The 26,283-nt window shown below is 34.0% G+C and overlaps 4 protein-coding genes across 4 annotated transcripts; 3 read left to right on the forward strand and 1 right to left on the reverse strand.

Annotated features, from left to right (window-relative positions):
* On the reverse strand, positions 1-5,680 carry LOC125849442 (protein NONRESPONDING TO OXYLIPINS 2, mitochondrial-like). The gene is made up of 3 exons (XM_049529526.1): positions 5,453-5,680; positions 5,240-5,362; positions 1-483 (listed from the first exon to the last, which is right to left on the reverse strand). The coding sequence occupies exons 1-3, from the start codon at positions 5,590-5,592 to the stop codon at positions 480-482; spliced, it is 267 nt and encodes an 88-aa protein (XP_049385483.1). The 5' UTR covers positions 5,593-5,680; the 3' UTR covers positions 1-479.
* Positions 5,681-10,906: 5,226 nt separating this feature from the next.
* LOC125846304 (xyloglucan galactosyltransferase XLT2-like) lies at positions 10,907-12,967 on the forward strand. Its single transcript, XM_049525689.1, has one exon. The coding sequence runs from the start codon at positions 11,046-11,048 to the stop codon at positions 12,588-12,590; it is 1,545 nt and encodes a 514-aa protein (XP_049381646.1). The 5' UTR covers positions 10,907-11,045; the 3' UTR covers positions 12,591-12,967.
* A 1,066-nt stretch (positions 12,968-14,033) lies between these two features.
* Positions 14,034-26,241, forward strand: LOC125846307 (cytochrome P450 81Q32-like). Its single transcript, XM_049525691.1, has 4 exons — positions 14,034-14,658; positions 15,451-15,826; positions 21,649-22,299; positions 26,120-26,241. Exons 1-3 carry the CDS (start codon positions 14,147-14,149, stop codon positions 22,264-22,266), a joined length of 1,506 nt encoding a protein of 501 aa, XP_049381648.1. The 5' UTR covers positions 14,034-14,146; the 3' UTR covers positions 22,267-22,299; positions 26,120-26,241.
* Positions 24,379-26,241, forward strand: LOC125846305 (cytochrome P450 81Q32-like). The gene is made up of 2 exons (XM_049525690.1): positions 24,379-25,341; positions 25,470-26,241. The coding sequence occupies exons 1-2, from the start codon at positions 24,457-24,459 to the stop codon at positions 26,085-26,087; spliced, it is 1,503 nt and encodes a 500-aa protein (XP_049381647.1). The 5' UTR covers positions 24,379-24,456; the 3' UTR covers positions 26,088-26,241.
* Positions 26,242-26,283: the final 42 nt, after the last annotated feature.

Consider the following 26,283-nt stretch of genomic DNA (forward strand, 5'->3'; position numbering starts at 1 on the left):
TTGAGAAATAGTTACATTTTAATAAATACAAATAAACATTATTTTCATATACATCACAGAAATAACTGTCTAGTGCACTTGTCACTAGTTCTGCATCAAATGGTAACTAAAGAAGACTATAACATATGCTTTTATGGCTTTAATCAAATTAGAAAATCAGAAAGATGTAAATTTGGTTTATTTGGTAAAGTAGAACATTAGTAATCAACTAGTGATAGCCAATCAAAAAATTTAAATACTTCAAATGAAGAGATGATCTCTATCAACATAAAACTGTAAGGACTGCTATAAGTTTCTCCTATAGAATTATCATTTTCAGGGCTTTCAAGAATTCTGGAATTTCCAACATCAACCCAAAAATAACTAGGAAAGCAAATTGAATTTAGAGCTTACAGCTTTGTACTTCCACGGAAAAGTTCACAGAAAACTCTCCAAAATGTTTGGTACAGCAGGTTTTCCAGCTAATACGTAATGCATCCTTAAGTACCTATGGAAGATAATAATAGTGATCAGGCCTGTATTGAATAGAAACCCAGTACATATAGTAAGCTCATTAAATCTAATTAAATCCTCTTCTTGTTCAGACATATTTTCCCGGCCCCTCAATCAGCTGCTAATAGAAAGGATAAAGAAAAACGAAATTAAACCACAAAGAGGGTGATGTTGCTAGAAGCAGTATGAGTTATGACAGAAGTGAAAATCTCATGAATCTTAAGTTACTAATGATTGTCGAATATCACTCGATGAAGACCACACTAGTATTAGTTCGAATAAAACAATGACTTGCTGATGAAAAACTTTCAAGAATACAAACAGTCACAGTTTCACAGACTATAAGCTACTCAGACAACTAATGATCCACATTAACAGATACATGGTTAAAAGATGGATTGTCACTTCTTGCATCTTATCAATTTCTTAAACGCACCCGAGTTGTTTCATCTACCTTCATTCAAAAATGAAACTTGAATTTTTATAGAATCAAAATAGAAATGATTTTCTAATTTGATCATTTCTTAGATTTTGGTGAATTGGATTGAATCCATTTTCAATTTTAAAGCAAACAGTTTGACATAAACCCAAGTGTTTTGTATTGATATTTTTTATAAGATAACTCTGGTGTCCAAGCAAGCTTTCGCGCACCTCAACTAATTCCACGGGCACCTGCCACCTCCCACCAACAATAGGTACCAGTAACTATGTTCATCAAGGCTAGGACATATGGGAAGTAATCACCTAGTGATTTTTTTTGTCTTTGCTGGAATTTGAACCACAGACCTCATGGTTCATAATCCACTTCATTGACCACTAGATAACACCCTTAGGTGCTTCTGCATTTTCCAAAAAAAATAAAATAGAGCAAATACATACAATGACTCTATCCTAAAGAATTCCTATAAGAATAAAAAAACTCCAGATCAATCAACTGTCTAGAAAGGAGAATTTTCAGAGAAAACATTCTTCATTTTGTTATAAAGGGAGAAACTTTTTCATGTACTTCAATCAGAGATTTTCATTTTCTATACCATCAGTTGATTTTCCCTCTCTGTCAAGGGTTTCTCACTGTCACTCAGTTCTTTTTTCTTCCCTTCAAAGTAAGCTAGTAAGAAATCCTACTCCAACCTCTCCAAGATACTTCCAATCCTCTATGGGGATATCATCTGAACAACAGGCTTTTCTAATCCCAATATTCTCCATTTTACATTTGCCAGTCCAATTCTGTGAGTGTTGCTAAAGTTTTTATCTCAGACCGATGTTTGGAGATCTAAAACTGGTGGTTCAAGTTGAACAATTGATCAATATAGCTTCCCCATCTCACCTTGATCTCATTATCTCCCATCAACGGTGGTTGAGAATTGTCTTTAACACACTTCACCTGATTTAAGTCCTTACATCTCTTCTCCCTCAGGCGTGCTAATTTTAACCTTTCTTTCTACCCTACTGGTGTCCCCAATTTTTCGTACAAACATCAAGTGCTTCCCATCAAAATTGACTAATAGCCTTCTTAGGTTCCTTTTCACTTCTCTCTTGTACTCTTCAAAGGCTTCTCCATCCTGTGTTTTATAATTATAGATCTGAAAATCCTAGGATGTTCGGAATTAGGCATTTGGGTTCTATGTGGGATGATGATCCATACTCACCTGGACAACTCATCCTTGCACTATAGCTAGTATTTTGACTATTGACGTAAACTTATAGGCCTTAAGTGTCATGTCTTTGGGTGCATCAGTGAGTTGCTACTGCAAAAATGTATGATTAGTTTAGATGGAATAAAAATTTAAGTGAAAGACAGAATACTTTATGAGAAGTTAAAATTACCATGGTAATCATTAGTTAGTGCCAGTGTTGAACCCATTTATACCTTAAATTATGTTCAAGTCCTGCCTGAACTACCCAGTAAACAATTGCTAAAGTATATAAACATCTTTCTTGGACCTGCTACCACATTTGCGTTTAACATCAGAATCCGAATGAAATGCTACATTCTAGCACTGAATATCCATATACAAAGCAAGATCTCCAAATTCTGCCTCAGCTCCTAGTCCGAACTCATTACAGTACTAAAACTAAAAGACATTTAATACTATATTTCCACTACATAAACTCAATCCTATAATACATAATATTCAAAACAGTAAAATCCAGTGACTGGGGAAAGAGAACATACTGACATTACTCTTAGACTCTCACACTGTAGTAATTAGTCGAGTGTATGTGAAAATACCTACAAAAGTTCAATACCATTTGACCAAAAAAGTTCAACACCACTAACATGTGCACTTTCGCACCTTAATATGTGTAAAGCGCATCTAATATACTAATACCTTGAAGTCATGTAGTTTTACAATGAAATGCATCATGTTATGGTTATGAGAAACATTAGGGCCGTCTTATATTCAGTGGTATTACATGATGGTTAGGCCAATGTATTTAGTGATTCAAAAGAGAAGAGAAGACAAGTTGTTCCTCATTAGTAGAATAGTGAAGGAAAGAAGTGTTTTTAAGCACTTCTAATACCACTTGAAATAAAATACTAAAGAGAGATTTGGAGAAATCAAATTTAATATATCTGGTAAGATATATTATATTCTACCAATGAGGGACATCTTGTCTTATCTTTTCTTCCCAATCACTAACTACACTAAAAAATCATCCATTCAATGATTGGTGTAATATATAATTTATGCATATAGTAGGTGTCTTTCAACTTGAACCTAACTACTTGTATAAGCTTTTTAAGAGCCTGTCAAAATTGATGGTAAGATAATTTTCTACTAATCCATCATTCCGTTACTGACAAGACGAAAAGTTCTATACATAAATCATGACAACATATGTGCACCATGAGCTTTGCACTAATGAGCCAAAAAGTACGCTTATTTGACCTGTTTTAAGCCCATCTAAACACACTCTATATTATGGTGTTCTTCTACCTCGCTAAATTCATACACTTGCAAATTTTGTCTTCCAAATTTTGATTAATTTGGTGAAGACTTAATCAACCTTAACTTGACTTGGTTAGTTCTTAATCAGATTTATGTTTCTAGGTAAATAGAAACTTTGTACTTAGTACTCATCCTTTCGTTCTTTCAAGTACTATAATTTCCCAGTACTTACAAACTGTCACAACTATGTTCTTAACCAATTTATTTAAAGCACAAATAGAGTATTATATCTTTAACACCCATAAAATTGAACTTGGAAATACCTTGTTAATGAAGTGAGATTGATATAAGCAAACACTTCCGTTCTTTTAAGTACTATAATTTCCCAGTACTTACAAACTGTCACAACCATGTTCTTAACCAATTTATTAAAAACACAAATGGAGTATTATATCTTTAACACCCATATGTAATTGAACTTGGAAATACCTTGTTAATGAAGTGAGATTGACATAAGCAAAACAACAAGTAGATTATATATTCTAAGTTTGATACCTAAGGTAGTTTGATACTTTTTATCTTTTTTACTTCTTAGTTCATCAATGCTTAGTTCCTAGTTAGCATGTCATCAACCTAAAGACATACTATCACTCTACAACCCTTTCTTTGATTAAATGAATTTATCAACTCCATTATGTCTAAAACTACTTGATAATATAAGGGGGCATTTGGCCATGAAAATTGTGAGCAGTTGAAAAAAGTAGTTTTTGTTTTCAAAGTGAAAATGATATTTGAAAACTGGAGTTGTGTTTAACTATGAACACAAATTGCAGTTATTTTTTTGAATTTGTGTGATTATTTGAAGTGAAAATAGCTTTATAGTGTTTTTCAAATTCCTAAAAATTTCGGTATACAAATCCAAGTTCTTAATCTGTGTATACAGCTTTATTTTAATACAATTTCAAGTTCAAACGAATCCTGAATACAACTTAGAGGTAGAGAGGTTGTTTTCGATAGACCCTCATCTCAATAAAAAACAATTATGGCAAAACACAATAGACAACCTGATAAATTATCCTAAACAGCAGCCATGCGAAAATAAAACTATAATCAAATGGTAAAAAACTCACAGATAATAACCAAACTCAAAGGACAATAAACTACATGAGTAATACTATAACTAATAGCACAGCTAATAGTATAGGAGAATAAGCAAAACAACGCCCAACTGTGTACCTAAACTCCTACCCTAATCAATATCCTCCATAACCTCCTATCTAATCTCTTATCTAAGGTCATGACTTCAATAAGCTAAAGTTGCCTAATTTCTTGTCTAATCAACTCTCCAAAATACTTATTTGGTCTACCTCTACCTCTCATGAAATTATTTCTAGCCAACCTCTCACAACTCCGCACTGGGACATCCATTCCTCTCCATTGCACATGCACAAACCATCTCAACTTTGTTTTCCGCATCTTGTCGTCAATCGAGGTCACGCCTAACTTGTCCCAAATATCTTAATTCCTAATCTTGTTTACATCCATCGCAGCATTTTCATCTCCTCAACGTTCATCTCCATGAAAATTCTTGATTAGTCAATACTCCATTCCTACAACATAGCATGTCTAACCACCTCATTCTCTATTTCAATTCCAAAATCAACCTTAAAGCTTAAGTGGAAGTGATCTTCTAAAGGATAGAATTGGGCAATTATATAAGGAGAACAGAACTCAAAATGTTTTGATCCTCCTGAATAACTACTTTGCAAAAATGCGACTTTTATCAGCATTAGGTGCGGAAATTAGGACTCACAATTGAAAACTACCGATCAGGGCAAGTGCGACAGAAAAAGGTACCCTGAGACAACTGGCAACAAGTGCGCGCCTCCATTTGAATGTGTGATGTCAGACGGGTGGCTGCCACAGCGCTGTGAAGCGGTAAGAGCGATTGGACGCATCCCAGTACTCCGTTAGTCCTGAAAGAAATACATTTAACAAATTTAAAAAGTCAGGTTTAGCCTAAATTAAGTGAAATATATAGGAGAAACCGAGATATGGAAAGGAACCTGGTGAGAATGGTGGAAAGAGAACGGCGAGACTGAAGGCGCTGGCCGAGAAGGGATTGTACACTTGTAGAGGAACCTACTGTTGATGGTCTACTGCTGGATAGAAGTGTCCGAGAAAACGACATGCAACGCCTCGCCATGATTTTTGCTTCACTACTACTGTATCCCACTGGGAACGGTGAGATTCAGATTTCAGGGTTTAAGGGACGTGACGAGCTTATAAAATCTCGGTTCGGGCTGTGGGCCTGTTAAGAAAAGGGTACGTACTTAGAATTTGGGCTTCTTACGAAAGAAGGTGAAGCAAGTGAAAGATCATGAAAATTTAAGAGGAAGTGAGAAAATTAAATTAAAAATTTTTCTAGCATTTGAATTAATTACAAAAATTCATTTTTCTCTCTCTTAACATCTGAATACATCACTCCATTTCTATCGAATACATTACAACTTTGTTTGTGTGCAATGTATCTGATACAAATGCTATTATTGATACATAACCCCAATTATTTAAAATCTAAATCACTATGTATCTATACATAACTCATGTAGCATTTGTTATATATCAAGCGAAGGAGCAATGTATCTGTGAGTTATGAAAAATTCAAAATTATTGTAAATTGGAAAACTTTCAAGATAGGATATAACTAACTCTCAAATTACTGAGGTTTCTATACTTTATATACAATTAATATAGCAACTTAACTTTACCACTCCTTCTATTTGAAATTATGATAGTCCTTTAATTTGCTTGAGAAGTAAGAATCCATATCTAAAATCATATAAAAGTATTATCAATTACAATTGTTATGATTATAAAATTAAAAAAAATATTGAAAAGATTCTTCTCTGTAAAATGAGAAAAAAAAGTGTATATGTTTGTTATATACCTTACGCAACAAGTATGGATTTTATCAGCTAGAGTAAAACACACATCAAATATCATCTAATGTCAATATTTTTCATTCACCAACCAAACATTAAAAAATATTTTTTAGAAAATATTTTCTACTTACCAACCAAACATGAGAAAATAAGTTATAAATCTACTTGTTTTCCAAGAAAACATTTTTAACCGTACCAAACACACACTAGATGATGATGATGAAATAATTAGTGCGTAAATAATAAATATACTTTGAATGCTTTCGTTATCAAACATAGCGATGGGTCACGACAAGATCCATAACCCGTCCCTCTTGCCAGTTAACACTTGGCCCATGTCATGTGTAAATGAGCCAATCGAATCAATTACTCTACTGCTTAAAAACAGTCTAATACAGCTTCCAAATTTATATGAGTTTCAATTATGTCTCATGTATATCTCCCTTACATGGCACAAATTCACTATTTTGTCTTTCAAGATTGATTCTTTTTATTTGTACAGCTCTATTTTCTTACAATATCTTTGCTAATACATTAAAATGGAGTGATACACGAGTCTTCTTTCATGATAATAAAAAATAATGAGGAATTCATACGTTAAAGTCTACTTCTACTTTTGTCTTTTGTTATTAAAGTTTGTATTTATATTCGTAATCAAGTTAAACTGACAAGTTTATTCCATCGATGGAAGATTAAATTTTAAGTCCTTTAATATTCAAATTCAATTTATCAAGTTCAAACTCTTGAATAGAAATTTAAAAGAAAAAAAAAACTAAAGAAAACTTTCTTAAGATTTAAATTATTCTTAAAATTACAACTCTTAGTAGGAAAAATTATGAACATTATTGTGACTTTGTTTATCAAGGACTACTCACTACAAGACAAGGCTATATCTAATCCAACCTAACGAAGCCATGAAGTTGAAACTTAATAAACAAGTCAATTTTCTCAATATTTGAAGATTGAAAAACTTGTTCAAGATCAGTATTTCAAAGGAATTAATGATTGTTATTAATAACACCTTGATTTTTCCTAAATAAAATTATTAACATAATTTAAACTTTGACATTTTTTTTTAAATCTTCAACTTTAAATATTTATGTTTTTTTTCCTTTAACCAAATAGCATCAAATCAGCTACTTATCTTTCACGGCTTGAAGGAATATTTTTAACACAATGTGGTAACTTAAATCAAAATATATATAGAAAACGTTTTTTCTTTTGGTAAAGAATTTTGCACCTGCTATTATTCAGATGCGCACAAGGTAAACTTCGCTTCAATATAATTGCCTACAAATCACAAAAAAAGAAAGATATATCGTACTAAGCAACCCTCATGTGACAAGCTTGACCAAAAAAATATATAGAAGATTCCAAACCTAAAACTCTCATTTAAGAGATCACTTACACAACCGGTCACATATTTACATATTTGTTTCTTAAAAAGTTTGTATATACTCACTTGAACAGTCGAGTGTAACTTTATTCTCGCATAAAGAGTCATATATAATGTCAACGTCATGCCATTATTGTACTAAAAACTCAGCAGGTTGCCAATCTCTATCTAATGAAATGTTTTAGTCAAACGAGTGTAACAACAGATTGACGTTTATTTGTTCTTTGAATTTGTCTTAATTCCATCAAAAGAGTAGTAGTTGATAAATCTTTTTTTTTGTGACAAAGCGTTGCAAATTAGCGGGTGTGGGTGGCGTTCCGTATTCAATTTGAGATACTCAAATTTGAGTTTAGTAATTCAGTAATTAGTAGTTAAAAGTAGATATCGAATATTAAAATTTTACATGGGGTAAACAACACAAATTTTACTAATTTAGGAGCTAATTACATTTTTTTCCGTGAGTGCAATATTACTAATCCTACCATGATTTGCACATTGGATACATGTATCTAGGCCATTTAGATACATATAACTCAGATATATGTTAATTAGGTATATATAATTAAATAAATTTAAATAAGGAATGTAACTGGAAGACATAAATTAAGGAGAAAATCATGTGTTTAAAAACTTCAGAAAATTTCAAAAAATCATTTTTATGTGTATCTGATATGTTCATTTTATGTATCTAAATTGTTTTTTTGTGTATCTGATATATAGTTAATGATTAAATGTATCTAATTTGTTCATTCTATATATCTGAACTATTCTTCTACGAATCTGATATAGTCTCTTTTGTGTATCTCTCGTACTTCGTACTTTTGCTTGTTCACGATTGTGTATCATAATAATGTATGTCTAGTTAGATAGTTTTTCCTTTCAAATTTTGATTTGGTAGTGTATTCGGTAATACCGTATTGAAGTTATAACCAATTGTATTATTACAAAGTTAATACTATTTCTTAAATTATTTATATTTTTTTATGTGGAGGAGCATATATTAGAAGTTCGACAAGTAAGAAGACATCCATAGTGGCAAATTGATACAACTAAAAGACATATATATTTGAGTTATTTTAAGTTTATTCTTTAACTTTCTCTTTGCACTTGCACTAATGAGTAATTGACATGTTGATACATGACATTTATAAGTAAATAATTTGGTATTCAGGAAATAGCGATTACAAAATGTTACTAACGTCTCACACCAAACCCAAATCTGAATACCATAATTCTAAAATTTTGCTCCCAAATATCGAATTGCTAAAAAAATCAATTTGATTTTCGGTATTTTATTCCCTGTAAAACATTTGTAGTAATTTTTTATTTTTAAATATTACTGGACAATTATGTTCTCGCCTTCCTTTATAGTCGTTACTAGAAAGCGAGCTAAGAAATTAAATTAATTTCATAATTTGTTGTATAATTGTTAAAAATTAAATTAGATCAAATATGTCATTAATGGACGTGTGTAGGTTCAAATACGTTCTTATTAGTCTTTTAATTATGTTTGACTAAGTTGTGTGTGAAGTAAAGATATTTTTAGAGTTTGTTTGAATGAACTTATTATTTATGGCTTATAAGTTAAAAATTATAAATTAAAATTAGTATAAATTATAGGAACCACATATTATAAGTACTAAATAACATTCTATCCCTTCTAGTTTTCTATTTACCAAAAATCCCTTAAAAATGATGTTTGCGGGATACATAGCGTTGTGCGCGGAATACATTAGGTTTGATACATTCCATATAGCGGGATACATAGCGTTGTACATGGGATACATTAGGTTTGATACATTCCACATAGCGGGATACATAGTGTTGTGCACGGGATACATAGCGTTTGATACATTCCACATAGCGGGATACATAACGTTGTGCACGGGATACATAGCGTTTGATACATTCCACATAGCGGGATACATAGCGTTTGATACATTCCACATAGCGGGATACATAGCTTTGTGCACGGGATACATGCGGGATACATAGGTAAATAAGGGATTTTTGAAAATTTTGAAATAAGTAGGGATAAATGGATATTAAGGTAAGTAAAGGAGTGTAGTTAAGTAATTTATCCTTAAAATTATTGACTTATGATTTTTAATTTAGTTTTATTTATTTTTACTTTAAAACAAGTGTTTTTTTTTAATTAGATATTCAATAAAAATAATAATTACTCATTTTATTAAATTTGAATAGGTCACAAACTCACAATTACTCAAGAGTAATATTGATCTTTTCTCTATTAAAAATAGAATAGCCGACAAGCATTACTTTCTCATGCCGTAGAACATGCATCGCATTTATTGACTTTGTATAATATAAAGTTAAAGTTACAATTAATTTTCTAGTATAAAGACGCAACACGTAGATTTTAGTCGCATTGGAATTTTAAAACGGTAACGAATTGCCTACCATTCCACCAAAGCGGGGCACACTCGCGCCTTAATTTGTGGCAGTTACCCCGGCGTCTAAATTGCCCCTCTTCCTCTTTCTACGCTCTCAACTTATCAAACAAAATTATCAAAAAAAAAAAAAAAAACTTGTCAAACAAAACACATAATAAATTACCACAATTGTCACAGTGTTAAATGGTAAGAAATCCTTCATTAAAGAATCTTTATTTCCTCAATTGGAAATAATACTATAAGGAATTTGATGAGAATTTTCCGTGTATTAATTGAACCATCAACGAATTAAAATTTCAATAATTGCATCAAGTTAAAGGATGACAAATTGACAATCATATTAAAGATGGTAGGTGTACCTTCACTACATTATTTATTCTGTCCCTTTTCAGAATGCTCGGAGGGTGAGGGTAAGGGTAATTGCAAGCTCAAATCCTTAGCTTTCTTAAAAGAAAAAAAAGCAAGAAAATTGTACAAACTCCTATTTCACAGGTCCTCCGTTGAAGTCTTTGATTTGGTAGTTGATAAAGTTAGATCCGAATGACTAATAAATCCCTAAACTTTGTCGTATATTAGCTCTATATTCTTTGCGTGATTACTCATGGATCTACTTTCCTATTTATAATACTCCTATTATATTTTGGAATCAATAATTTTGTATTGATTTTTCTAAAATTGTTGAATCAATAAATGTTATGCCCATGATGTCAGGAGTAGTAAAAGCTGGATGTGTCGGTGGTAATAGTAAAGAAACAACCTAACTTTTTTATTTTTACACTCAAAACTTCAGTTACACCAAGCGAGGCAACCACTCTGCTAAACAAGAATTTTCTAATACACTCTCACTTTCTTCTCTGTTCTCTGCAATTCTTCCGATTACTTGTTTCAGTCCATTTTTCATCAAATGCTTCCACCTTACTCCGACGAGTCGCCAGACGCCGATGAAGCTATGCGCAAACCTCCTAAATCCAACAACAATGATTTTCTAAGGAATACTGTGAGTAATTTCCAGTATCAGATTTCTACTCACCCTCGTTTCTGGCTATTTACCTTCTTCCTTTTTTTCCAACTTGTGGTGCTTATCTTTACTCGCAATTCCCCTTTCCCTTTCTCAGTTCACTCCCAACCCAGTCCTCTTCCCCAATTCCCTTCAGAAATCGCCGTATTTCCCGATATACAGACACCCCATCACGATAGAAATGTAATTTATCCCTTCGGCGATTCTGAATGCGAGTATGGTCGGGTCTATGTCTATAATTTACCATCCAAATTTAACAAAGATTTAGCCTTGTTGACCTGCGACGATCTAGACCCATGGAAGTGGCAGTGTGGCCTTGTGACCAATGACGGATATGGAAAGAGATCGACGGAGCTCGCCGGAATCTTGCCGGGAAATCTCTCCGCAGCGTGGTATCGTACAAATCAGTTCTCATCGGAGGTAATATTTCATTACCGGCTTTTAAACTATAGATGTAGAACCAACGACCCAGAATCTGCTACAGCTTTCTACATTCCGTTCTACGCCGGACAGGCTGTTGGAAAATACCTTTGGACTGATGAAATCGAAAATCGTGATTTGCTTAGCAACAAATTACTGAAATGGGTTCAGAGGCAAAAGTATTGGAAAAAATATAAGGGTTTGGATCATTTCCTAACTCTTGGTCGGATAACATGGGATTTCCGGCGATTAGGTGACCCGGAAAAACTCTGGGGATCCTCTTTTCTAAATCGTCCACAGATGCAGAATGTAACGCGATTCACAATCGAGAAGGCTCCATGGGATGCAAACGATATCAGTGTACCTTACCCTACCGGATTCCACCCTCACTCCGAGAAAGAACTCCGGGAATGGCAAAACTTTGCGCTTTCATATAACCGCACCAGTCTTTTCACCTTCATAGGGGCGGCGCGTGGGGATATCGATAGTGATTTCAGATCAAGGTTAATGAGTTACTGTAGGAACGAGTCAGACTCGTGCCGAGTCGTGGACTGTGCCGTGATTCCCTGCTCTAACGGTTCATCAGAAATCCAAAAAGCACTTCTGAGCTCAGACTTCTGTTTACAGCCCAAAGGGGACAGCTTAACTCGGCGGTCGGTTTTCGATTGCATGGTAGCCGGTTCAGTACCAGTTTTCTTCTGGAGGCGAACGGCTTACACTCAGTACCAGTGGTTTTTGCCGGAAGACCCGGGGAGTTATTCTGTGTTTATAGACCCGGAAGCAGTGAGAAACGGGACAACTTCCATTAAGGAAATTTTGAAGAGTTACAGTAAAGATCAAGTGAGGAAAATGAGGGAAAAAGTTATAGAGACAATTCCAAGAATAGTGTATGCAAGGCCAAGTGGAGGTCTTGGGAGTGTCAAGGATGCATTTGAAATTGCAATCGAAGGAGTATTGAAGAGGGTCAAGGACGAAAACGAATGGAAGGAATACGTGGATATGGGCAGTTGAAGATGATATTGGGAGATTTGATGAATGTTGTAAAGTATATAAATCTTTCCCTTAATATTCAGCTATACATACTGTTATAAATACAGGGACAAGTTTGAAGCCAGACGGGTAATTCTATATGGCTGGTGATATGATTCTTTGTTTTCAGAATCAGCTTAGGTTACTGGATGATGGAGAGCTTGAATTTTATACATGTATTTTTAGAAATTTGTGTTAAGACCAGAGGAAAAAAGTGAGGTCAATTGTTGTTATTTGCAGGTAAGAGATATATTGATCAGATTTTGGCGATTCTTGTTTCAGTTCCATGTACTAAAATAAGGTTTCATATAGATCAACATTTCAGCTTGTTACTTTCTATCTAATGCAAACAAGTTGTTTGGTAGATAGTGAGGAGCTAAGTTATTGCTGCATTTTGTTCTTTTCCGTTGTTGCATTAATGTAATGTTGTGCACTATCTGCTTGCTTAGAGTGTGATTATTGCTTTGGTATAACATATTAGAAGGCAAAGAGGCTCTTTTCAATCAAAGTGTTTGGTTGCAAACTCAAGCATGAGGTTTGTGCTCTGTTTTAAACCATAGAACTGTTTGTATGCTGGGTTGGATGGTTCAATGCCCTCTGTTTATACAACATTCTACACTTGATATGTTATACATAAGAAGATGTTTTATTTGAGAACTTAATTGATATTGTAAGCATTTCTGCAATGATCATTGTGGTCACTAGGTTCAAGGACTTGATTGTATTAGTAAATGCTCCGCAACATTCTTCTAGTGAGATGAACTCTTTGACCTCAATATGCTAGACTGTAGTATGTGATTACGTTTGTTATGTTTGTACTTTTAATAATTGTTAGGGAGAATTATGAAGAGCCCGTAGAAGTACACTCATTGTCATTGTTCAGATCAAACAGATGTTTGAAGGAGAGTTTGCTTTGCTTGGTTATCACTCCAAGGTGTAGAAATCTTGGTGTGCAAGCTGCTAAATCCAATATAGAAACTGCCTGGAGAGTACTTGGGAATATATTATGCTAATATCAACTATCAAGCCTAGCAATTTTTGACCCAGTTATTATATTATACTCCCTCCGTCCCTATTTACTTGTCCATTTTCCTTTTTTAGTTGTCCCTATTTAGTTGTCCATTTTGATAAATCAAGAAAGGACAACAAATTTTTCCCTATTATACCCTTATTTACACTTCTTGAAAATTGTAAAAGTGTATGTTGTTTCCCTCCAATTTATTTCACTTGAATTCAAATAAGTGGTTGTAATTTTGAAGTGAAAAGTTGTCATAAGGGTAAAATTGTAACTTCACTGTGCTAATCATTGTTGCCTTAATCTGTGTGCCATTTCTAAAGTGGACAACTAAAAAGGGACGGAGGGAGTACTGTGGTTGCAGAATAAATCCTATTTATAAAAGCTAAAAGAACCTAAACTTTGATAGGCTAATTAAAACAAGTTGGAGCAGCATAATATTTAAAAACTCTGTTGACTCAACAACCCCATCATATATAAACCAAACAAGTGCAACAAATTGAGATATGTCACAAGGCAAAACATGGAAGCAACTTTGCTGCTCTCTATATGTTTACTAGTACTAACTCTGTACTTTGTTTGTTTGAGACGAAGAAAACTCAATCTCCCGCTAAGCCCCCTACTTAAACTTCCAATTATAGGGTATCTTTATCTCCTAAAACCTCCTCTATATCGCACTCTTGCTAAGCTCTCAACAAAATATGGCCCGGTTTTCTCTCTTCAATTAGGTACCCGTCTTGTTGTGGCAGTTTCCTCGGCATCTGCTGCCGAAGAATGTTTCACCAAAAATGATATCGTTTTTGCCAATCGCCCTCGTTTAACTATTAGCAAATACATAGGTTATAACTATACTACTGTCGGTGATTCCCCTTATGGTGATCACTGGCGTAACCTTCGTCGCCTCTGTGCACTTGAAATTTTCTCCAATAATCGTCTCAACAATTTTCAGCCCATTCGACAACATGAAATCAATAATCTTGTTCACAGAGTGTTTCATAACTCTGGCGACAATTTTGGGACTCCTGTTGACCTTAAGTCCAAGCTTTTTCAGATGTCATACAATATCATCATGAGAATGGTAGCTGGAAAGTGATATTATGGTGAAGAGGAAGACAACGAGCTAGGAGCCAAATCATTTTGGTTATCCAATTATGTACTCTATATATTTTGGACCAATGAATTGAAAAGTCTATATTGGGTCAGCAACCACATGAGATAAATTTCGTTATCCAATTATGTAGTATATATATTTTGGACCAATGAATTGAAAAGTCTATATTGCCTCATGAGATATAAACCAAGCAAGTGCAACAAGTTGAGAAATGTCCAAGGCAAAAAAATGGAAGCAACTTTGCTGCTCCCTATTTGCTTACTAGTACTAGTTCTAAAACATGTTTTGTCAAGACGAAGAAAACTCAATCTCCCACCAAGTCCATTACTTAAACTTCCAATTATAGGCCATCTCTATCTCCTAAAACCTCCTCTACATTGAACCCTGGCTAACCTCTCAACTAAATATGGCCCTGTTTTCTCCCTTCAATTGGGTACCCGTTTTGTTGTGGTGGTTTCCTCCTCATCTACTGTCGAAGAATGCTTCACCATAAACGATGTCGTTTTTGCTAATCGCCCTTGTTTAATGATTGGAAAATACATAGGTTATAACTATACTACTGTCGCGGGTTCCCCTTATGGTGGTCACTGGCGCAACCTTCGCCGCATCTGCGGACTTGAAATTTTATCCACAAATTGTCTCAACAATTTTCAGCCCATTAGACAACATGAAATCAAGCTTCTAGTTCATAGAGTGTTTCACAACTCTGGTGACAGTCCTTTTGAACTTAAGTCCAAGTTATTTCAGATGTCGTACAATATTATCATGAGAATGGTAGCTGGAAAGAGATATTACGGTGAAGAGGTAGATAGCGAGGAGGCAAATCATTTTCGGAAGCTTATGGAAGAGGTTAATTCATATGGAGGTGCATCAAATCCCGCAGATTTCATGCCTGCAATATTTCTGTTGTTTTTCAGGAGCACGGAGAACAAATTAGCCAAGCTTGGTAAAAAGATGGACGCTCTCTTGCAAGGTTTGGTTGATGAACATCGTCGCGATAAAAGCAGGAGTACCATGATTGATCATTTGCTTTGTTTGCAAGAATCAGAACCAGAGTATTACACTGATCAGATAATCAAAGGGATTGTTTTGGTAAGCTTCCTTCTAGTCTCTATGTTAACTGAGAATCTCTGTCACTTAGAAGGCCCCATCTTCTCTCTATATATCGTTTCTGTGCCTCATCTATTCTCTCTTTCACGCTTCCTTTCTTACTGCTTACTGTTCTTAGATCTTTGTGCTACCTTCAATTGCAGAGATATAACAACCAATTCCCAGTTGTTTCCTACTTCTCTTGCATTACTTCTCCAACCCCACTGGACCCGACTCCTCTCCATTTCCCACAATGGGGTCTTGAATTTCTTATACGTGTCCCTCGTACAATCTAAGGGATAATATTTATTTAGTTAACCTGAGTTGAAACTTTTAGTTAACTAATCTAAATAAATATTGCCCCTTAGATTGTACAAGGGTCTGGGATAAGAAATTCAAGACCCTGCGGTGGGAAATTGAGAGATTAACCACCGGAGAGGACCCGGGTTCAGAGTGGGGTTGGAGAAGTAATGCAAGAGAAGCAGGACACAACTGGTATTTTTTCTCTCTAAACTCTATATATGAAGAGGAAAAAGTAGAGATGACCATCTCCATTTACACTCTAAACTTCACTATTTCACTTTTCTATATTTTATTATTATTTATATTATATATCAATTTGTAATTAAACATAGTATAAATTATATACCATTAATGAAGTCTCTAATTATTTTCTAATGTAATATCTTTTTTATATTAATTTTAAATTTATACTTTTAGTTTATAAATTAGTTTCCGTAAAAATAATTTTTATTTAAGATATAAGTTAGTTTTATTATAATTTATAATTGTATTAAACAAATAAATGAAAAGCACATGTAAAACTAGTAATTAAATTAAAAACATACAAATCTATTATTGAAAAATATACTATTTTCATCCCGAATTAACAATCTTTTTAACTTTAGAAAATATTTTAAATATTTATCACTTTAAATATGTGAATTAAAATTATAATTATGTTTCAGTTCTTACAAAATTTAAAATAAGTGAAACAATCTACTTTTATTATAGTGATAAATTATTCAATCACACTATTTGATGAGCATAAGATCAAATAGATGATGCAATAGTTAAAAATGGAATAGGGAAAGAAACACTTGATGCATGATATTGTTAAAAATACAATACAAGATACTTGAGAAGTTCGGACTTCAAATCCAACGGCAGAAATGGTGGTAGATGTTTCTCAGGGTAATAACTGTTAGGATATACTATTAACCATGCGTTTTGATATAGTATTATTATTGAACAATTGTTTATTCATTTATTCAATTCAATAAAGTGTTACATTAAATTGATCAATTGTCATATATGTGTCCTTAACTTATATAGTAGATGATTTGGTGTATAGAGTTTAAGCTTATACACAGAAGATTAAATCATCGGTTCTTATAAGTGATGGAAATTTGGACAAAATCATTAGAAAGATTATAGCACGAGATTAAATGTAATTTATCTTGATTATGAGAATGGTATAGTTCTAACTTGTCGTGCTAGTGCATTTTGTATGTATTGAATGGGACCGAGCAAAGATAGATGTTTTAGACTGACTGATAAAAACATATTCTCTAAACTATTAAATGTACTTATATTCTTAATCTTGATATAACGATTATGATCTGTATATATTAATTATCGTTTTGATTTATTAAAAGGTGAGATTCTGAGATGGGTCAATATGCCTGGTAGATTGGATGATGTTAATATATATTGGTGAATAATTAGTTAGTTGATGGAATCCATGTCTCAATATAGAGATTGATGATACACTTTTTTATGAGAAACTTATAAGTTTTCATGTGTAAACCCGGCCGGTAGATTTATGAATCTGGCACATGAAGTAAGTTAAGTATTGCTCTAAAGGATATTAATCATTGAATTGAATTCGTCAGTAATTTAATTTATTGATTAGTATCTGTAATTTTAACATGAGGAATTACATAAGTGTTTAATGGTGAATTTCGAAATATAAATAGAGGAGTGCAATTATGAATTTCTAGTGGAATAATTTGTAATTTATTATGGTAAGAATAATTCAAATTAATTATTTGGAATTATTTCCATAATAGAAAGCCTCATTAATAAATTATGTGGTCCCTTCAATGCCCAATTTAACTAAAACTCAGAATCTTATTTTCTGGTAAAACGAAAAAAGAAGCGTGTTTCTCTTGGAAATGGAAACGTGCGTTTCTTGATTTTTTTGAAAGAAAAGGAATCCTCTTTGGACAAGGAGGAAATCTATATGAGTAAGGATTCTTATGATCTAGAAAGAGAATACAATATTCTATAGAATACTTGCACATCCAAGTATTGAGAGAGTTCAATTGTTAATTGGGATCACTGTAGACTGTAGAGCTGGAGTCGGATTTACTTTAAGATATCAGCGCACGCTATTAGCACACGCTTCAAGAGGTAATCCTGAGTTAATTTTCAGCATATTTTATATGTGATGCATATTTGTGATTGTTGTCTATACTCATGCGCTTCAAGAGGTAATCATGAGTTAATTTTCAGCATACTTTGTATGTGATGCGTATTTGTAATTGTTGTCTATACTCATGCAAGATGTATGATTCTGGAATGCTTCCGCTGTGTATGCTATTTTCCAACAATAATGGCAGGTCATGCTAAATGCGGGAACTGATACATCATCGGTGACAACAGAGTGGGCAATATCTCTTCTACTTAACCATCCAGAGGTGTTGGAGAAGGCTAGAACTGAAACCATGTGGGTAAGGATCGTTTAGTTGATGAAGCGGATTTACCCAAGCTGAAGTACCTTCAAAGTATCATCTCCGAGACACTCCGGTTGTTCCCAGCAGCATCAATGCTATTGCCTCATGAACCATCTGAGGATTGCAAGGTCGCTGGCTTCCACCTTCCACGAGNCAGTCCTTTTGAACTTAAGTCCAAGTTACTTCAGATGTCGTACAATATTATCATGAGAATGGTAGCTGGAAAGAGATATTACGGTGAAGAGGTAGATAGCGAGGAGGCAAATCATTTTCGGAAGCTTATGGAAGAGGTTAGTTCATATGGAGGTGCATCAAATCCCGCAGATTTCATGCCTGCAATATTTCTGTTGTTTTTCAGGAGCACGGAGAACAAATTAGCCAAGCTTGGTAAAAAGATGGACGCTCTCTTGCAAGGTTTGGTTGATGAACATCGTCGCGATAAAAGCAGGAGTACCATGATTGATCATTTGCTTTGTTTGCAAGAATCAGAACCAGAGTATTACACTGATCAGATAATCAAAGGGATTGTTTTGGTAAGCTTCCTTCTAGTCTCTATGTTAATTGAGAATCTCTGTCACTTAGAAGGCCCCATCTTCTCTCTCTATATCGTTTATGTGCCTCATCTATTCTCTCTTTCACACTTCCTTTCTTACTGCTTACTGTTCTCAAATCTTTGTGCTACCTTCAATTGCAGAAATATAACAACCAATTCCCAGTTGTTTCCCACTTCTCTTGCATTACTTCTCCAACCCCAATGGACCCGACTCCTCTCCATTTCCCACAATGGGGTCTTGAATTTCTTATACGTGTCCCTCGTACAATCTAAGGGATAATATTTATTTAGTTAACCTGAGTTGAAACTTTTAGTTAACTAATCTAAATAAATATTGCCCCTTAGATTGTACAAGGGTCTGGGATAAGAAATTCAAGACCCTGCGGTGGGAAATTGAGAGATTAACCACCGGAGAGGACCCGGGTTCAGAGTGGGGTTGGAGAAGTAATGCAAGAGAAGCAGGACACAACTGGTATTTTTTCTCTCTAAACTCTATATATGAAGAGGAAAAAGTAGAGATGACCATCTCCATTTACACTCTAAACTTCACTATTTCACTTTTCTATATTTTATTATTATTTATATTATATATCATTTGTAATTAAACATAGTATAAATTATATACCATTAATGAAGTCTCTAATTATTTTCTAATGTAATATCTTTTTTATATTAATTTTAAATTTATACTTTTAGTTTATAAATTAGTTTCCGTAAAAATAATTTTTATTTAAGATATAAGTTAGTTTTATTATAATTTATAATTGTATTAAACAAATAAATGAAAAGCACATGTAAAACTAGTAATTAAATTAAAAACATACAAATCTATTATTGAAAAATATACTATTTTCATCCCGAATTAACAATCTTTTTAACTTTAGAAAATATTTTAAATATTTATCACTTTAAATATGTGAATTAAAATTATAATTATGTTTCAGTTCTTACAAAATTTAAAATAAGTGAAACAATCTACTTTTATTATAGTGATAAATTATTCAATCACACTATTTGATGAGCATAAGATCAAATAGATGATGCAATAGTTAAAAATGGAATAGGGCAAGAAACACTTGATACATGATATTGTTAAAAATACAATACAAGATACTTGAGAAGTTCGGACTCCAAATCCAACGGCAGAAATGGTGGTAGATGTTTTTCATTGGGTAATAATTGTTAGGATATACTATTAATCATGTGTTTTGATATAGTATTATTATTGAACAATTGTTTATTCATTTATTCAATTCAATAAAGTGTTACATTAAATAGATCAATTGTCATATATGTGTCCTTAACTTATATAGTAGATGATTTGGTGTATAGAGTTTAAGTTTATACACAGAAGATTAAATCATCGGTTCTTATAAGTTAAAAGTTATAGTTCACAATCGTAGATGGAAATTTGGACAAAATCATCAAAAAGATTGTAGCACGAGATTAAATGTAATTTATCTTGATTATGAGAATGGTATAGTTCTAGCTTGTCGTGCTAGTGCATTTTGTATGTACTGAACGGGATCGAGCAGAGATAGATGTTTTAGACTGACTGATATAAACATATTCTCTAAATTGTTAAATGTACTTATATTCTTAATCTTGATATAACAATTATGATCTGTATATATTAATTATCGTTTTGATTTATTAAAAGATGAGATTCTGAGATGGGTCAATATGCCTGGTAGATTGGATGATGATAATATATATTGGTGAAATAATTAGTTAGTTGATGGAATCCATGTCTCAATATAGAGATTGATGATATACTTTTTTATGAGAAACTTATAAGTTTTCATTTGTAAATCCGGCCGGTAGATTTATGAATCTGGCACATGAAATAAATTAAGTATTGCTCTAAAGAAAATTAATCATTGAATTGAATTCGTCAGTAATTTAATTTATTGATTAGTATCTGTAATCTTAACATGAGGAATTACGTAAGTGTTTAATGGTGAATTTTGAAATATAAATAGAGAAGTGTAATTACGAATTTCTAGTGAAATGATTTGTAATTTATTATGGTAAGAATAATTCAAATTAATTATTTGGAATTATTTCCATAATAGAAAGCCTCAGTAATAAATTATGTGGTCCCTCCCGTGCCCAAATTAACTACAACTCAGAATCTTATTTTTTGGTAAAAAGAAAAAAGAAGCGTGTTTCTCTTGGAAAAAGAAAAGTGTGCTTCTTGGTTTTCTTGAAAGAAAAGGAATCCTCTTTGTACTAGGAAGAAATCTCTATGAGTAGGGATTCTTTTGATCTAGAAAGAGAATACAATATTCTATAAGGTACTTGTCCACCCAAGTATTGAGAGAGTTCAATTGTTAATTGGGATCATTGTAGACCGTAGAGCTGGAGTCGAATTTACTTCAAGATATCTACCCACGCTTCGAAAGGTAATCCTGAGTTACTTTTCAGCATACTTTGTATGTGATGCGTATTTGTGGTTGTTGTCTATACTCATGCAAGATGTATGATTCTGGAATGCTTCCGCTGTGTATGCTATTTTCTAACAATAACTGCAGGTCATGATAAATGCGGGAACTGATACATCATCGGTGACAACAGAGTGGGCAATGTCTCTTCTACTTAACCATCCAGAGGTGTTGGAGAAGGCTAGAACTGAAATAGACAACCATGTGGGTAAGGATCGTTTAGTTGATGAAGCGGATTTACCCAAGCTGAAGTACCTTCAAAGTATCATCTCCGAGACACTCCGGTTGTTCCCAGCAGCACCAATGCTATTGCCTCATGAACCATCTGAGGATTGCAAGGTCGCTGGCTTCCACATTCCACGAGGCACGATGCTATTGGTGAATGCTTGGGCCATTCATAGGGACCCGTTACTTTGGGAGGATCCGGATAGCTTCAAGCCAGAAAGGTTTGAAGGTGTGGAAGTGGAATCATGGAAGTTGTTGCCATTTGGAATGGGAAGGAGAGCATGCCCTGGCTCCGGACTTGCTCAACGTGTGGTTGGTTTAGCTTTAGGAACTTTAGTGCAGTGTTTTGAATGGAAAAGGGTAAGCGATGAGAGGGTCGATTTGACAGAAGGAAAAGGTCTCACTATGCTAAAAGCTGAGCCACTCATGGCTAGATGCAAAGCTCGTGAAATTGTTCTCAAACTTCTTTCAGAAATATCCTGATGTGTCTTTCTTGCATGTTGTTAGTTTTGAAAGGTTTGAACAAGTAATAAATCATTGTCTCATATACTATGCACTACCTGAGTTTCTAATTTGTCATTCAGATACTTTGGAATAATATACATATGAGGTGCTACTTCATTTGAATGGTGAAATCATAGGCCGTGGACTACAGATTTGATGATTTTAATTGGAACTATCATCTTGAAACGAAGCAACAACATAAATATGAAAGATTACTAAAATGTCAACAGATATTAATTCAGAACCCATAATTTTTAATGAACAATTGATCAGTGGTCATTTCGCGGTTGAACCCATGCATCAATTTAAATCCTCCTGGCGTAAAAGTATAGTAGAAACAAGGCTATAAGCCTTTGGACTCAGTTACAACTCCCAATTGCAGTAAGTAATTGGAATTTTTGTAAAGAAGACATCATTTCTTCTCAGGAACTGCTCAAATTTCATATATCTAAACTTGCTGGTGTCCTCACGCACGGTGGAACCTGTTTCCATGCTTCACGGAGAAGCTTGTATCTAACAACATTCCTTGCAGGTTTCGCTAAATTCAGATAATCCTTGAACCTATCAGCAAGGAACGAAGTAAACGGTGAGTCTAGTTCATCAAGCTCAGCACAGATGATCCAGTACTTTTTAGAACTTGATTTCCAACCTTCTCCATGAAAGTGGTGAGAGACAATTGTTGCAAAAAAATTTGAACACGCGAGCACCGACTCATTAAAGATATCTAAACGCACATTCAAGACACCTTAAATCACTAGGCTATAACAACCTATTATGTTAAGGGTGTCCAAAATATCTAATTTAATCACTTCGTGTATTATTTTACTTGTATATGCGACATTTTTTCCGACGAATTGGACACCCTCTCATACATGTGCCTACGCCCCTGGGTGTATAGGCCGTCCAGGTTGCAGTACACGGGAAGCTAGTGTGATGCTCTCCAGATACATAATTATTCAGGGAAAAACGAGTATGTAAGAAAGGGTAAATTGCAACTAATCTTTATGGATGATCAGTAGCAAGCGGACCCAAAATTGTTATTATTATATTAGAACGTGAACACATAACTTTGAAATTTTCCTAAGACCTTAATCACTAGTGACTAGACTAAACCTTTAACTTGTATCAAAAGGTGTCAATACTTATATATATATTATTAAACTAAAATTTAACCTATATATACGACCAAGGGGTGTCGCTTGACACCCCTCGGCTAAGGGTGGATCCTCCCCTGTCAGGATGATAAATATGCTGGAAATAAACAAATGTTAGGGATATTAACCCATAAAATACGCTAGCACATATCTTCTATTTTTAATACGCTTGGCATAGATATAAATATTTGTAGGATTTTTTGTGTAACTACAATTAGTCCATTACTATGATATATTGTGAAAAGAGGACTAGAAGAATGATGTTTACAAAAGAATCTCTTAATAAAATTTATTGATTATTATTTATTTTTAGGTGAGGAAAATATGTAGTTTGATAAATATTTTTTAAGAATTCGTGATTTTTAATTGTTTGAAAGTTAAAACCTTATAGCTAGCTTACATCTCATATATTAGCTTTACCACTATTGCAATATTTTTTACATCTAAAATATGCTAGATATTCTGTTTTCTATGAATTTCTTTAATTCTTTTCAATTTTCTTAAAATTTTAATATATTTTCTACATATTTTGTATTATTATGCTATTATATTATAAATTAACAATTTAAAAATATAGGTGCATCATGGCTTACGTTGCTTTTCTTGGTTATCACTCGATTGGTTCTAGAAGGTGTAGACATCTTGGCATACAAGGCCAGAGAGTCCTGGGGATTACGTTAATACTCTTTTCGTTTATTTTTACTAGTCAAATATTTTCTAATTTGATTTTATTTTTACATTTCATTTTTGACAAAAAAAAATAAAAATACATATATTTCTTCCTATTACACCCTCAACTTATTTATATTGAGTTAACGTCAAGTAAAAAAGTGGCAAGTAAATCCAAACAGAGGAAGTAGTATCATGTATAGCAAACTTTTGACCCTTTGTTTTATCAAAGACAAATGTTTTTTTGAGTTGACCGATAAGTTGAAAAGTCTAGGTTTGCTCAACAACCCCATCATATATAAACCAATCCAGTGCAACAAGTTTGAGATATGTTCTAAGGCAAATAATGGAAGCAACTTTGTTGTATAGTATTTCACTCTCTATTTTGTTTCTACTTTTGCTTGTTAAACTTGTTTCATCAAAACGAAGAAAACTCAATCTACCGCCAAGCCCACTATTTAAACTTCCAATACTAGGCCATCTCTATCTCCTTAAACCACCTCTACATCGCACTCTTGCTAATCTCTCAACTAAATATGGCCCTGTTTTCTCTCTTCAATTAGGTACCCGTTTTGTTGTGGTAGTTTCCTCACCATCTGCTGCCGAAGAATGTTTCACCAAAAATGATATCCTTTTTGCTAATCGCCCTCGGATAATGATTGCAAAATTCATAGGCTATAACTCTACTACTGTAGTTGGTTCTCCTTATGGTGATCACTGGCGCTACCTTCGCCGCCTCTACGCACTTGAAATATTCTCCACTAATCGTCTCAACAATTTTCAGTCCATTAGACAACATGAAATCAAACTTCTAGTTCAAAGAGTGTTTCACAAATCTGGAGACAATTTTGTGACTCCTGTTGAGCTTAAGTCGAAGCTTTTTCAGATGTCGTATAATATTATCATGAGAATGGTAGCTGGAAAGAGATATTACGGTGAAGAGATAGATAACGAGGAGGCAAATCATTTTCGGGTGCTTATAGAAGAGGTTATTTCATTTGGGGGTGCATCAAATCCCGCGGATTTCATGCCTGCAATATTTCTGTTGTTTTTCAGGAGTACGGAGAACAAATTAGCCAAGCTTGGTAAAAAGATGGACGAGCTCTTGCAAGGTTTGGTTGATGAACATCGTCGTGATAAAAGCAGGAATACTATGATTGATCATTTGCTTTCTTTGCAAGAATCAGAACCAGAGTATTACACCGATCAGATCATCAAAGGGATTGTTTTGGTAAGCTTAATTTTCTTCACTCCTGCTAGCTAGTAGGCGTTTGACCATACGATTTGGGACCCTAATTTCAAGTTTTAATTTGAAATCTTCACGAAATTTCAACTTCTCTTATTCATTAACAACTGCAGGTCATGCTGAATGCGGGGACTGAAACATCATCTGTGACAATAGAATGGGCGATGTCTCTTCTACTTAACCATCCAGAGGTGTTGGGAAAGGCCAGAAATGAAATAGACAACCATGTGGGTAAGGATCGTTTAATGGATGAAGCGGATTTACCCAAGCTGAAATACCTTCAAAGTATTATCTCTGAGACACTACGATTGTTCCCAGCAGCACCATTGCTAGTGCCTCATGAATCATCTGATGATTGCAAGGTCGCTGGCTTCCACATTCCACGAGGCACGATGCTATTGGTGAATGCTTGGTCCATCCACAGGGACCCTTTACTTTGGGAGGATCCAGAGAGCTTCAAGCCAGAAAGGTTTGATGGCGTGGAAGTGGAATCATGGAAGCTATTGCCTTTTGGAATGGGAAGGAGAGCTTGCCCTGGCTCCGGACTTGCTCAACGTGTGGTTGGTTTAGCTTTAGGAACTATGATACAGTGTTTTGAGTGGAAGAGGGTAGGCAAAGAGGAGGTTGATTTGACGGAAGGAAAAGGTCTCACTATGCCAAAAGCTGAACCACTCATGGTTAGGTGCAAAGCTCGTGACATGGTTCACAAAGTTCTTTCGGAAACATCCTAATGTTTCCAGGGTCTTTTTGTTAGTTAAGAAAGGTTTGAATAAGTCATGTATCATGTATCTTCATAGTCTCTTATACTATGCACTATCTGAGTTTCTGTTTTGTCATTCAGATACTTTGGAATAATATACATATGAGGTGCTATTTGCTTTTTAATGGTGAAAACATAGGCTGATGAACTACGGATTTAATGGATTC

The sequence above is a fragment of the Solanum stenotomum genome, chromosome 12, assembly GCF_019186545.1.
Source record: "Solanum stenotomum isolate F172 chromosome 12, ASM1918654v1, whole genome shotgun sequence".
NCBI classification, from domain to species: domain Eukaryota; kingdom Viridiplantae; phylum Streptophyta; class Magnoliopsida; order Solanales; family Solanaceae; genus Solanum; species Solanum stenotomum.

Bases quoted from the DNA above. Each gene is read 5' to 3' on its own strand.
- LOC125846305 (XM_049525690.1), top strand. From the start codon at position 24,457: ATGGAAGCAACTTTGTTGTATAGTATTTCACTCTCTATTTTGTTTCTA. The intron at 25,342-25,469 runs GTAAGCTTAATT...TAACAACTGCAG, and splicing joins TCATCAAAGGGATTGTTTTG to GTCATGCTGAATGCGGGGAC.
- LOC125846304 (XM_049525689.1), top strand. From the start codon at position 11,046: ATGCTTCCACCTTACTCCGACGAGTCGCCAGACGCCGATGAAGCTATG.
- LOC125849442 (XM_049529526.1), bottom strand. From the start codon at position 5,592: ATGGCGAGGCGTTGCATGTCGTTTTCTCGGACACTTCTATCCAGCAGT. The intron at 5,363-5,452 runs GTTCCTTTCCAT...TATTTCTTTCAG, and splicing joins CTTTCCACCATTCTCACCAG to GACTAACGGAGTACTGGGAT.
- LOC125846307 (XM_049525691.1), top strand. From the start codon at position 14,147: ATGGAAGCAACTTTGCTGCTCTCTATATGTTTACTAGTACTAACTCTG. The intron at 14,659-15,450 runs GTCCAAGCTTTT...CTCTGGTGACAG, and splicing joins GGGACTCCTGTTGACCTTAA to TCCTTTTGAACTTAAGTCCA. The intron at 15,827-21,648 runs GTAAGCTTCCTT...CAATAACTGCAG, and splicing joins TAATCAAAGGGATTGTTTTG to GTCATGATAAATGCGGGAAC.